Source organism: Colobus angolensis, unplaced genomic scaffold, assembly GCF_000951035.1.
Source record: "Colobus angolensis palliatus isolate OR3802 unplaced genomic scaffold, Cang.pa_1.0 Scaffold30, whole genome shotgun sequence".
In the NCBI taxonomy this organism is placed as follows: Eukaryota; Metazoa; Chordata; class Mammalia; order Primates; family Cercopithecidae; genus Colobus; species Colobus angolensis.
In genome coordinates this window covers 8,925,661-8,940,554 of record NW_012116266.1, presented here as the reverse complement: position 1 = coordinate 8,940,554, position 14,894 = coordinate 8,925,661, and the positions used below count along the sequence as shown (strand labels likewise).

The following is a 14,894-nucleotide window of genomic DNA, read 5'->3' as shown; positions in this document are numbered from 1 at the left end:
GAGAAAAAAATATATATTTTCAGAAACTTTCAAATTTGAATACATACATGGTGTACATACATAATGAAAACTTTTGAATCCAAGTTTATATATTTCCCCCAAGAGGAGGGTTTGTTTTCTTTGGCACTGCTAACAAAAACAACCAGCACAGTTCATTTATTGTATAAAATAAATCAAATTAAGGACAAGTAAAGTATATAAGTTGATACTAAGATTTAGTAACCAGTAAGTTGATAGTTTTCACTGCTGGCAAGAGTTAAATGTGAGAACAATTGCAGGCACTACAGCTGAGAGTAAATGGTACAACTTGACTGAAAAATAATTTGATAAAGCATATCAAGAACAAGAGAAAGAAAGGTATGAATTTGTGTTGTCTTCATAACAAATTCCCTTAAATTGTAGTAAATAAATTTTTAAATGTAGAAATCCACATTACTGAAGAAAATGAAAAAAGGGTATCCATTTCCACAAGAAGGGAAGTAGATGGAAGGGGCTTTATTGATGAATCAGATGCTGCAGCATAGAATACAGAGGGAGGAGCTTTGGTGGGGAGGAAGATAATTGCCCTGCAGAAACTGGGGGAGCCCTGGGTTCAGAGTCGGCACATGGGATGGAAGGCACACTCAAGAAGAGGAGTATAAAGCAGAGGAATTAAATGAAAGTATTTTAAGGAACAGCCCACTATCTCCTTACCATCTGTTCCATCCCCCAACTTGTTCTTTTAGCTGCGTAACATTTATCCTCAAGGCAAAAAGGGAGGAAGAGAGTGGACAGTGATCTGCAAGTACATTAATCACCTGTTAAAACAAAAGTCGAAACCCTTTAAAGGAAAAGAAGAAGATCTAGAGTTTCTCAGTGTATCATCCAAAATGGTCAGTGTCCAATTTTAAAAATTACTAGACATGGGAAGGAGCAGGAAAATGTGACCTATAATGAAGAGAAAGTTAGTTATTAGAAACAGACCCATTGACAACACAGAAGTTGGAATTAGCAGACAAGGATTGCTAATTAAAAATATGTTGAGAATTTTACAGAAAGAAACGATGGATATGATGGATGAAGAGAAAGAAAATTTAAGTCATCAGATGTGCTTAGCAACAGTTCAGACGATGAAGAAGAAAGGATGAGTGAACTTAAAGACAAGTCAAAAGAAACTATGCAAACTGAAGAACAGAGAGAAAAAAAAGTAAAAGAATAAAACAAACAAAGCCAGAGCCTCAGTGACTTAAGGCACAGTATCAGGCAGTCTCACGAAGGTGTAATTGGAGTCTCAGAAGAAGAGCAAAGAGGAAATTTGGCAGGGAGAAAATGAGGAAGCTATGAAGAAATGATGGACACAGTGTATCCAAATTTGATGAAAAACAACAAGCCTCATATCCAAGGTTCATTTCATAGTAATACGTTGTTTGATTGATCAAAAAGACATAACACCTCTAAATATATGTGCATCTAATGATTCCAGATCCATGAAGCAGCAATATATAGAACTAAAGAAAGTGACAAATCCAAATCCACAGCAATTGTAGATCTTAATATCATATTAATACCTGATAGAACATATAGATTAAAAATTAGTAAGAACATAGACGATTTGAACAATACTATCAAACAACTTGAACCAATTGATATGTATAGGACAACACACCCAACAATTTCAAGAGAACATGGCATTTACTTTAAAAAAGGCCAGTTGCTGGACCATAAAATAAGTTTCAAATTTTAAAGTACCATCTTAAGAGTATGGTGTCTGAACACATAATTGAATTAGCAATAGCAATAAGATAACTAGAAAATCTCTGAATGTTTAAAAATTAATCTTCTAAACAATCCATTAGTCAAAAAGAAAATTTCACAAGAGATATGAGAAAAATTTTGAACTGAATCATAATGAAAATATAATAAACCAATTTCCAATATCAGGAATAAAATTAAATTCATTCATTTAAAAGCTAACAACAGGATATTATAAACAACTTTATGCCAATCCAACAACTTTTAAATGAAATGGACAAATTCTTAAAAAACACACCCTACCAAAACACACAAGGAGAAACAGAAAATCTGAATAACACTATACTTATCAAGGAAATTCATAGTTAAAATTGCCAGGCCCAGATGACTTCATTAGTGAATTTCCATGAACATTTGAGGAATAAATATAACTGCAATCTTAAACAGTTTCGGAAAATAGAAAGAAGGAATACTTCCCAACTCATTTTATGAGGCCAGCATAACTCATATCAAAACCTGACAAAGTCATTACAAGAAAAGAAAATTACAGAATATTGTTAATGAATAAAGAAGCAAAAATCCTCAACAAAACATTAACAAGTGAAGTAAGCAATATATAAAAGGATAATACACCATGACCAAGTGGGCGTGGTTAATGTCAGGAACTCAACAGTGATTTAACATTAAAAAACAATGTAATATTATTAATAAATAAAAGAACAATAATATGATCATCTCAGTGTATAAAATAAATTCATTTGACAAAATAAAAACTTTCAGCAAAGAAGGAATACAAGAGAATGTCTAGAGTCTAATAAATATATGGAAACTCTACAGCTGTGTAATACCTGACAAAATACTGAATGCAGTTTCCCTGAGATGCAGAATAATGCAGGGATGCTCATTCCGCTTTGTAGTTAGGATCAATAAGACAAGGAAATAAAGTAAGGAATGATTGGAAAAGAAGAAGTTAGACTTCATTACCACTGTCATCATTGTGTTTGTAGAAAGAAAATCTTAAGAAATCTATCAAAAAATGAATAAATAAAGCTGCCAGAACTAATAAGGAAATTAGCCAGGTTGCTAGATACAAGTTCAATATATTAAGAAGCATTTGTATTCCTGAACTCTAGCAACCAACATTTTGGAATTGAAATTTTTAAAAATACTATAAACAGTAACATAAAAAGTCTAAAATACCTAGGAATAAATTTAACTGTAGATGCACAAAACTCTAAGAACTATAAAATGATGCTGAAACAAACTTAGAATCTAAATAAATGGCATAGTATGTCATGTCGAGGGTCAAAAGACTCAGTATTGTTAAGATACCACTTACCCCCAAATTGCTTTATCGATTCAACACAAGACCAATGAAAATCTCATCATATTTTTTGTTGAAATAGGCAAATTGATTCTTAAATGTATATTAAAATGCGAAGGACCTAAGATAGTCAAAACAGTCTTGAAAAAGAAGAGCAAAGCTGGACATATATTACCTGATATTAAGACTCGTTGTGTATTAATAGTTATAGTAACCAGGACAGTGTGATGGTGGTGTGAGAACTGGCAGCTAGGTCTGTGGAATGGAATACAGTCCAGAAATAGTCACGCATATGGTCAATTAATTTTTAACAAAGGTACCAAGACAATTCAATGGGAAAGGTCAATTAAGATTTACCCTGCTATCCTCTTACATTATTTTTTCACATTTTGCATACTAGTTATTAAGGTCAGTCTGTTTCTCATTTATTGCCTATTAATAAACCAGAGCTGATACATTGTGTGCTCTCCATATGTGTCTGTTGAATCCTTGAATCAGAAACCAACGTGATACTCAGGACATTATATACCATTTGTGTATATATACAAAATTGGGATTTGGTAAGTGTTTTTAATAAAAGGAAGGCTCAAGTAATCGTTAAATTCAAAGACAAACTTCTAGGAGCCATTTTTAGATACATGGACAAGGATTAAATTAAAATGTATACAATTTGTATTGAAATCTAGGCAGATGGGATGTTTCCAGAGATAACTTTTATTTCCATGATACAACTACTGTGCTTCAAGTATTTGATGAATATTAGATGAAGACACAGCCAGAGACTCATATCAAACTAGGCTCCCTACAATTGGAAGGGCCGTAGGCATGCATAGCACTAAAGTAACACTGATTCATTCATTCAGTATTTATTATGTATCTACGAGATACCAAGCACATACAGTAATGACGAACAAGACGTACATCACCCTGTCACCACTTTTCTCATGTAGAAATTGCAGAGGATATAATAAGTCTTCGTTAAAACAATTATCCTTTTCTAAAATATAAATCAGTAGTGATTACACACTGAAGAGCAACACTCTCACACTCCTTGTGTGTCCTATTAGTGTTATCCAATAGAAATTTAACACATAATATGTATATAATTTTATATTTTCTGGTAGCCACATTTAAAAAGTGTAAACAGGTGAATTAAATTGGGTAATATATTTTATTTAACTTAATGTATTAAAAATATCATTTCAACCTGTCAATATTTTTTAAATTATGAAAGAAATATTTTAATTTTTTATTTTGTACTAAATATTCAAATTTCAGCATATATGTTACACTTACAGCACATCTCAATTTGGACAAGCCATATTTCCAGTGTTCAATAGCCACATGTACCAGTAGCTACCTTACTGGACACTGAGGCTTATGTGTGAATCAGCCTCCATTGAGCTACAACCTGTTGAAGTTTACAAGTGGACTCCAGATAGATGGAGAGCTGATGGTATTTCTGGACTATAATGTTAGAGGAAAGTCACTAGATACAGTGACTTTCTGTTAAAGCTCTATAACCCTCCACCAGTTTTCATCTGCAAGAGTACCAGAGTTTTATTATATTTGAAGACAAGTCTGTACTGAAGTAATGCTGATTTATTCATTCAGTATTATGTATCTACAAGATATCAAACACATACAGTAATGATGAACAAGACATACATGCATGTCATACATGTATGCAAATATGTACAAGTGGTCTTGAAGATTTTATGTTCAATGATTCCACTAGCAATGAGACAGCTTTTCAGGACCTAAAAAAATATCTCTACTCACATTTCTCAATTGATATTTGTTGGGGAATGTTGAAACGAACCAGTAGGGGAATGTTGAAACGAACCAGTAGACCACATATCAGTTCTCTGATATACAAACAAAATGTTTTCAGCTCTAGGATAATGAGCCCATGCTCATTTGCATGCTTGGCTTCCATTTAAAATTATTTTGCATTTCATTACAATAATTTTTTCCCTCTGCTCTAGGGTCATTGTTTCCATTAAGTTAGAGTATAAGTCCGCTTATTTTCAGGAATATGATCTCTTTACGACACTATACACAAAGATCTGTGTTTTAAATTTGATATTGTTTGAATGTTTGTCCCCTCCAGATCTCATGTTGAAATGCGATTCCCAATGTCAGAGGTAAGGCCCAGTGGGGGGTGATTGGATCACGGGGGGCAGATGCCTCATGAATGGTTTAACACCATCCCCTTGGTGATAAGCGAGTTCTTGCTCAGTTACTTCATGTGAGATCTGGTTGTTTAAAAGTAGGTAGCACCTCTCCCCTCACTCTCTTGCTCCCATTCTCACCATGTGATATGCTGGCTTCCAGTCATCTTCTGCCATGATTGTGAGCTTCCTTAGGCCCTCACCAGAAGCTGAGCAGATGTTGGCATCATGCTTCTTGTACAGCGTACAGAATCATGAACCAAATAAACGTCTTCTTCTTTAAAAATTACCCAGGCTCAAGTATTCCCTTACAGCAGTGCAAAAACAGCCTATCCTAGAATTCTCAATTTATAGTATCTCATCAAGACTGCCTCTCAACTGGGATTTAGAGAGGTAGTAACTTGGAACCAGTTTGGACATATCATTGTTTTAACACAAATGTTTATAGACTCAACATAAAATTAGTCTTTTATCTTTTACAGTAGGGTTTCTCAGGGTGGCTGGTACCACCCATCTCCACTCCAACAGAATCACCTGGGGAGGAGAAGCCTGGGCCCACGGCTGAACTGGAATCTCTAGAAATGGTGTTTGGGAACTTGCATGTATAATATGTACCAAAGGAAACTCATTTCACACTGAAGTTTGACAGCCAGTGCCTTATAGTGAAGTTCTACTTCAATATAACTAAGGATAAAATTGCATAATACCATTTGAATCTGTTTTATTACTGGAGGAAATGCTGTTTTCAGTACTTATGTACTTTGTTTATTACCTTTGCTGAACATTTTGTGTACTGTGAGTAAACTTTTAAGGGTATTCATTCAGCTCATAAAAAGTATGTTGTGCTTTCTTGATACATAAGTTATGAATGATGGATTCAACTGAAGTCTAATTATATTGATCATGAATGGACTAATGTCTAAAATCAAACTGACTAGGACCTAGATCATATTCCTTTGTATTTTTTCAAGTGTAGCCTCTGTGACTGTGTCAGGTAAGATTTTTCATTGTATTTTACTTTTTTCTATGAAATTGTTTTGAATGTACTTTAATTCAATCATAATTCTACAGAAAGCCATTGAGCCAGACACAAGTACTAGGGCTTCAAAACAGAACTGGACTCAGTGTTGGCCCTTGGAAAGGTTGCAGCCCCTGCAAGGCAGGGGTGAGGGGCAGATACGGAAGCCTTGTGTTAAAACATAAAACCATGGTACCATGGTTTTAAATAAAGCAAAGCACCATGGGAGTAGAGAGTAGCAGCGCAAGGGTGACTATCTGAAACGGCTGGGCATTACAAAGATGACTGTGTTCTGTTTGAGTGCAAGCCAGTCAGCCAAACAAGTGAAGACATTCCCACAAGGTTATCCAGGACATAAGGAATACCAGAACTTGGTTTTCCCAGATCCAAACTTTACTCATCAAGCTTTCTACAAGAACCTGGCCTTCAAAAGCACACTGGCTTCCCTTTTCTCACACCCAAAACTTTCTCTGGTAATAAGCAAGATGTTAAGGGTGATACATTTCCTTTTCAGGCCACTAACGTGCCATTTAATTCACTCCAGCAATAACTAAATAGGAGCCTACCTTTAAAAGATGCCGAAAGCAACATCCTGCTAATTTATTGCCACATCTATTACATCTCCAGAGAGAATCTGACTCCCTAGATTTTAAATATAGTTGAGATATTATGATGACGTTTTCTGATTTAAGCCCTCCATAAATTAGATGCAATGATTATAGTATCTGTTGTCACTTCATTTTTGCTCTATCTCCAATCACTCTTCTGCCTTCATTAATTCCGAATAAAATATCACAAGACATTAATGTAGCACTTGGAGATATGAGGGCTACATTTTTATAGCCTCAATATGAAATTGTACTTAAAGACTCATAAGCCTTTACTGGAATAGCAGGGGGGAAAAGGCACTGCTCATCTTCTACAGGCCTCTTAGTAGCCTTCCTGGATAGTTATGTGTGAGGAAACTAGGGCTCAGAGATGCCCAGGGTCACTCTACAAGTAATTACCAGAGCCAAAACATGCCCAAGTCTTCCTACTCAAAATACAAGGCTCTTCGAGTACACCCTCTAATCTTCTGGGGATTCTTTTAAAACAGTTTCTTGACTGTTTGCAATGAAAGGCATTATTGCCAACTTGTAAACAAAAACAAAAATCTTGGCATCCTCCATCACTTTATCATCAGTGTTTTTAGTTTATCACTTCACAGTCATTATTTGGTGTTTTCTTACAGAAGGCAACAGACTACTGCAACAGAAACTATCCTTAGATGGGAACCCCAAACCTATACATGGAACAACAGAGAGGTCAGATGGCCTACAGTGGTCAGCTGAGCAGCCTTGTAACCCAAGCAAGCCTAAGGCAAAAACATCTCCTGTTAAGTCCAATACCCCTGCAGCTCATCTTGAAATAAAGCCAGATGAGTTGGCAAAGAAAAGAGGTAAAGTGATTTCTTTTGCACAAATGATTCAACATATTTTGCACATACAGAAAAGTGCCAGAGTGACAGAACTTTCCAAAAGATGCTGCTTAGTGAAGAGAGATGCACATGAAATTGCATTTTTTTTTTCTGTGACCCACATAGATGGAAAGGCAGATGTGATTCCTCCCATGTAATCAAAGGTCTTGAATATTTAAGTGGAATTACATCTCCTTTCTCTGCCCCTCTGAGACCATTCTTCTTGTTGTAGGCATGGATAAACTTGCACCACAAATACCTTCCATCCTAATATCTTATAAAGCAAGTGCTCATGCAGGAGCTCTTTTAAAAATGTAACTGCTGAAAGGGACTCATGTTTCCCTGATACGCAATTGCTTGACTTGCATTGAACAAAGATGAGTCTGGAGGCTGGTATATGTTCTTTAGATATGGTCTTCCCAATGTAAATTCAGTTCTGTGTTAGAAATTACACACAATGTAACATTGAAAGAGGGTTTTATATTTGACATGCTGGATTTTTATGATTTTTCTGAGCTTGGATATACTTGATACATGACTGGTATTAAAAATGAAAATCACTTCCTTTTTGATTCCCAGAAGATTAAATACTATTCTTTTCATTCAGCCTCAGTTGTATCTGATTTCCTTGGCTTTAGTTTGATCTGCTTTCTCACTTTTCTTGAGGGGGATTTCTTTCTTCTACGAAACATGGCCTGATTGTGATAAGTACAATCTGCCTGTTTGTGATACACTATCTGTAGACCCTGGTGACAGTTTCAGGAAATCAGGCGAGATGGGCACCCATAGAGCTATTTTCAGTGCTGCTGCTCTAATTACAGACCTGGCTTCGGATGATGGGGCCAGTGCCAGTGTACCTGGCACTGATGCCCCATCCTCTCTCTAGCTCATTTGTACCTCTCCCAGTCTCTGTGTCAATTTCCTCTTCCAAAATCCCTGCTGGCTTTTAACCATGCAAAGTGGTGTTTATAGAGAGAGCCAGCAGCACAAATGGTCTTTAGACATATCAGATTCTAAGGCGCTGCAATTTGTGATAGAACATAATGATCACAGCCTCCTTCCAAAGAGTGCAGGAGACAAGCGTACCCCAGATGGCCCAGCCAGAGACCCCACTGGTGAAATCATAACAGCCTCAGGTGCCACACAAACCACCCACACTGGGTTACAAACATTCTCCTGATGGAACTTTTACTAGATGAAAGATGAGTCCATTTTTCTTGGTGGGCTAATTGCTTTGTTTTGTCATTTAGCTTACAAACAGAGGATAAAATGCTCAAGTTAATAATATTTTTTGACATCAATTTTAGGCCCAAATATTGAGAAATCAGTGAAGGATTTGCAACGCTGCACCGTTTCTCTAACTAGATACCGCGTCATGATCAAGGAAGAAGTGGATAGTTCTGTGAAGAAGATCAAAGCTGCCTTTGCTGAATTACACAACTGGTGAGTGATTCAACGTAGGAACTATAACTTTGTGATGCTTGAGCTGTTCCAACAGGTAAAAGTATCAGATGGAATACGTTGTTTATTTAGTACATAAACATCACAGAATAACTCTCCAGCAGATTTTGTTAAGCCCTGCAGGCAGTAGCATGTATCTTGGGAATAAAAAAGAAGATAAAGTATTTGAATAAAAAGAAACCTGATAGACATAATTCACTGGAGTTTAAAGTTGGCCCAAAACTATATGAATGATGTAGAACAAAACCTCAACAAAGAATAAAACCTCAAAAAATAATATTTTTGATAAATCCCTGGAAGGCTAATATCATGAATACTACTAGGAAGACAAAATATTTTCCAGCACTATAATTATAAAATAAGAATTCCCTTAATGAAATTCAGAAACATCTCATATAAGCTTAGCGACGGAATCCCATTCTTGGGTAACTTTAAGACTAGAATTTAAACATGGTGCATCAATATGGTTTTGGTCCTGCCTTGCCCTTCCCTGCTACTGATTTTGATGGAAAATGTTTAAACCCTGTATATTTGCTCATGTCCACAATTGAAATGATACATCTGTTAATAAAGGTTTAGTTATTATCAGTAGAAAAATGTTCTCAGCGTATCAGTTAGGTCTCTTTCAGTTTGGAGTGGCAGAAATCAAGTCACACTAGTTAAAGACAAAAGAGAATTTATTGGCTGATATACGTGAAAATTTCAGAAGGTTCCTCCAGACAAATTTGACTGTAAATCCTCATTATGTTATCAGGACTCAGTCTGTCTCACCCTCTCTCCTTCCTCTCCCTCCTGGTGCCTCCCACAGTCTCCTAGCTCTCTCCGTTCTTGGCTTTTTTCTTAGGCACCATCTCTCCTTGTGGCAGCAAAGATGACCCCCTCACAGCTGCCAGATTACATAATCCTTAGCCCCTCTGATGATCTGAGAGACGGCTTGGTCTGAAATAGCAAAAGTCCAAGGGTTGGCACATATCCATCATGCCCAAGTTCATGTAACATATTCCCTATCTCTCATTGGCCTCCCGTGATTCCAGAATTTGATCACTTCTTCTGCATGTTTTTCCTATTCCAAGTCCTTGCTTTGACATTGATGTGCTTTTTAGCAGAAACTATAGAGTTGTGTAAAACTAAGAATTAAGCTTAACACTAATCTAAAATGCATGAATTTTAGACCATCTGCTATGTATCATATAAGATCCTAAGGGTGCAGAAGGCACCAGGAACTTGAAAGAAAAGTTTCTCCTTCAGTTATCATTCAGCCTCTCAGAGGCCCTCTGAGGGGAGGATTCATCTGCCTTCCCCCATCCCCAGTTGTGGCATCTGGATGTCACCGTAAGTCTTCTCTGTTTGATCATATTGTTCAAAGCAACTCCAAGAATATGTTTGAGTACTTAGAGAAATTAAAGATGCTATACCAATGAAAATTGTTATTACTATTATTTTATAGTTTTATAACTTTCCAATCTATCTTTAGGTAAGTTACCTTAACACTTAGAAGTATACCCAGCTTCCAGGGCTGTTCTCCAGAGCCAGGGTCTAGAGACATGGGGCCAACTAGTAACTATCCTAAGCATTATGACCATGAGGTGTCTGTGCGCTACCCAGCTCTGCTGTTGCTGCTCAATGGCAGCCCTACGTAATCAAAAAGGCTGTGGGCCAGATTTGGCTCATGAGGGTCATAATTTGTCAACCCCTGTCTAGAGGCATTAGTTAGCTGTTCAGAGAAGACCACTCTATCTTACTCTTTAGTGTGGCCTTTTCAAATAAACTCTTCCTCTGAGCCCTCTGTGTGATACCTTCCATCTGAGTGATTCATACACTAATTGACAAAGTGTAACAATGCCCTCAAATTACTTCCCTCTTCTCCAACTGCTCTGAGTACTTCTTATTTTATTTTATTTCTTAGTAAAATGAACATCACATGGGTCATGAGACATCTTGAGTTTATAACAGATTCTGTGAGAGTTTTACTCCTCAAGAGCTGAAAGCGTGGGGCCAGGAAAGTCAGCACCCGAGGAAATTGTATATTTTTTCTCTGCTTGTAATTCATGTTGTGTTTTAAACTGATGGAAAGAATCACTTCTGAATGAGTGCTGCCAAGTAGTACTGCTGTTTAAAAGCCACCTACTTAACAAAATGGCACTTTTTCTGCAAACCGAAGAAGACATTTAGATCAACCATTTTTGGTATGCCATTGCTATAAAATGAGTAAACACCAGCACTTATTTTCTGATCTAATCCTTAATAAAAATGATTCCACAATAATTGCATAAATGTTAACTTAAAAATAAAACCAAAGTGCTTTTTAAAATCAACTATGCATGTCTGCTAAACAGAAAAAGCTTGCCTCTGTTCCAAATGAGCTTGCAGCCCAGCAAACATGGTGACGTACTTGAATAAAGCCTCCTTCTTGTTTTCTAAGGGGAAGAAAATGAATTTTAGGGATTGTGGTGCTCTTGAAATATCAGGTCACAAAATTGAAGACGGCAGCTTAGAAATTTTTTTTAATGAAATTTTCCTATTGATGGTGAAATCCTGCATTCTAAGCATTATAGGAAACTTTGAGTGAACTGTAGGTGTATTAGAATGTACTCATTTTAATGCAGTTGTAGCCTCAGGATTACATCATGAGGCATATCTAGATTTGGAGGACATGGGGACAAGTTCTCTGGTGATTTCCAGAAAGAGTGCCAGTTCTGAGAGAGATGTCACCGCATATGGTGCACAAGCAACATAGATGTTACCTTCCATTTCCAGTGCCTCTTCTACTCTGCTTGCTTTGGGCCACCCAGTTATCCCAACCACAACGTACTCAACAAGCATGTCGTATAGTTTAGAACTGGACACTCAGGTCAGAAATTCTAAATGTTTACTTTGCTACCAAAAAGTGCCAGCATAAGGACCTGAGTCCTGCTTGACTAAATTCCCTGAAAAGTACTGCTGGAATTCATGAGAATGATGATTTTGAGAGGCTGGGAGCAAGCTGTTGTTTGCACATCTTCAATACCAAGCAAGCACACATCAAGGTAAAATGAACGAAATGATCTCTCTTCCAGCCGGGCTGTGAAGAATATTTTGTTCAGTACAGTTATTGAAGAAAACCACTAACTAGCTAAAATGTAAAATCAAAGTTGTCATTTAAGCAGGATGCAGTTACGTAGTCTGCATTACCATAACAAAACATTCTCATTTTCCCAGGAAGAATTAGGGATTTGCGAGGGGAACAGAGATGACACAATGACCTCACAATACATCTTAACAGAAAATAAATTTTGCGACATGAGCATCTGTATGAAAAGTCACATCAGGAACTAACATGAAACAGCTGGTTTCTTTTCTGTATGATTGGCCTCCTACCACAACTGGAAAATATTCATCCTTTGGAATCATAGCTGCCAGATTTAATTGCTTTATATGCAAACTAGTCTAGCTTCTCATCACAAATCTGTATGTGTCCAAGTTGATTGTGAAGGCTTAAAATGAGCAATAAAACATTAAATTCAAAAAAAAAAAAAAATCGAGGAAGGAGAATAATACTTGATAGTTCCACCATATGCTAGGGGAAAAAGTGTTCCAAAATAGAGCTGTAAAAATTCTGTTAGGTACTATTGTCAATTTAACATCTAATTAAAAGCACTCTAAGAAAATGGAAGACAGGAATGAGCCAATGGGGTAGCGTGTGTGCTAGGCGTGGGGAGGCGTAAAGAGGCTACAGAGAATGGGGGCTGGAGGGAGCAGTCCTTTTAGCAGCTTTGTTTTCCAAGAGGAAAGGGAAATCTGTGAAAGCATGTGTTCTGTACCAATGGGCCAGAAATGTTCCTATGCTTTGTGTTTACTTTTCCCAAAGCAATGCCAGGTCTGGCCCAAGCAGAATTTCAAAGTAGGTCAGGAGTCTCAGCTGCCTGCACCCTGAGCCCTGGCCCACTTACCCTTCCTCTGCCAATTTTCCTGCATCTTCCCAACAGACAGGATGAACCTCCTGCTGCCCTCTACAGGCCAGGGCTCCTCACCTCAATCAAGATAGGTGTTTAGAGTGGTGTCTCCATAACCCTTTTCTCTTTTTTTTAACTATGAAAACTCAATTATCTTATGTAACTACTAAATTCATTCCTTTGATAATCATGTATCCTTCCTCTCAAAGTGACATATTTGCATGCTAACAAATGCTCTGTTGAGACTCTCTACCCCAGCCAAAAGAATAACTCTAAAAGTGAGAATGTGGCAGGGGAAGGTGGCACACACCTGTAATCCTAGCACTTTGGGAGGCTGAGGCAGGAGTTTGAGACCAATCTGGGCAACACAGCGAGACCCCGTCTCTACAAAAAGAAAAAAAAGTAGCTGGGTGTGGTGGTTTGTCTGTAGTCTCAGCTACTTGGGAGGCTGAGAGGTGGGAGGATCAGTGGAGTCTAGGAAGTCGAAGCTGTAGTGGGCCGAGATCATGCCACTGCACTCCAGCTTGGGCAACAGAGTGAGACCCTGCCTCAAAAAGTAATAATAAAATAAAAGTGGGACTTTTAGGCAGAAGAAAAAGCTATTTTGAAATAAGTTTATCTTTCTCATCCCTCAAATCCTTCTCATCTGCTACTGAAGCCCTGTTAATAGCCAAGCAAAATCACACACAGATTATCAATGTGGTCTACAGGTGGCCTCACATACAAACCAGATGTCACCATTGACACTTTAAATATTGTGCATTTTTCCCAGGATGTGATCTTGAAGTCTCCCATATGGGAAATTGCCAGTGGCACTGTTGAGAATCAGAACCACCTATGTAACCATGTGTCCCATATGCCCAGTTTGCTCTCCTCGGATACCCGGATAATTTTAAATTGTTGAAACATATATCCTTGAAGCCCCTTTAGTTTGAGTCCAAGTAAGACCCATCACTTTTGCAGGTTTTTCACAGCTGATTCTTGCCATGTTAATTGGTTGTTTTTGTTTTTTTTCCCCGCCCTTATTCTCCAAATTTTAGCTGCTTTCATGTGACTCCTGGCTTTCCAAACAATGATAAACCCTGGCTTTTCTGTGTCCTTTGGGTTTTTTATGTGTTCTCTTTGTGAACAACTTAACATTAAAAGATAATGTCTATATATTAGTATCTACTTCTATGCATACCAAAGTATATGTGTGTACACTATAAATAAAAAGTCAGAGCTTTATAGTCCTCTCTTGCCTAAGTGCCACCCCCAGAGATACTGACAGTACCGGGCTTTTAAATAAAACAACAGACCGGGCACGGTGGCTCACACCTGTAATCCCAGCACTTTGGGAGGCTGAGGCAGGTGGATCACCTGAGGTCAGGAGTTCAAGACTAGCCTGGCCAATGTGGTAAAACCCCATATCTACTAAAAATACAAAAAATTAGCCAGGCATGGTGGCGTATACCTGTAATCCCAGCTACTCAGAAGGCTGAGGCAGGAAAATCACTTGAACCTGGGAGGTGGAGGTTGCAGTGAGCCAAGATGGCTCCACTGCACTCCAGCCTAGACAACAGAGTGAGACTACCTCAAAAACAACAACAACAACAAAAGGGCCAGGCACGGTGGCTCATGCCTGCAATCCCAACACCTTGGAAGGCTGAGGCAGGAGGATTGCTTGAGCCCAGGAGTTGGAGACCAGCCTAGACAACATGGAGAGACCTCATCTCTACAATTTTTTGATTAGCTGGGCATAATGGTATATGCCTGTGGTCCCAGCTATTCAGGAGGCTGAGGTGGGAGGATCGCTTAA

The 14,894-nt window shown here is 37.8% G+C and overlaps 1 protein-coding gene across 5 annotated transcripts in view; it reads left to right on the top strand.

The window, feature by feature from the left end:
• Positions 1-14,894, top strand: part of SPATS2L (spermatogenesis associated, serine-rich 2-like) — a 172,750-nt gene that overhangs the window by 125,404 nt on the left and 32,452 nt on the right. For all 5 annotated transcript variants that reach the window (XM_011949962.1, XM_011949961.1, XM_011949959.1 and 2 more), the window contains 2 exons: positions 7,479-7,685; positions 9,011-9,146. In XM_011949962.1, coding sequence (XP_011805352.1) covers positions 7,479-7,685; positions 9,011-9,146 — 343 coding nt within the window. The remainder of the gene's footprint in view (positions 1-7,478; positions 7,686-9,010; positions 9,147-14,894) is intronic.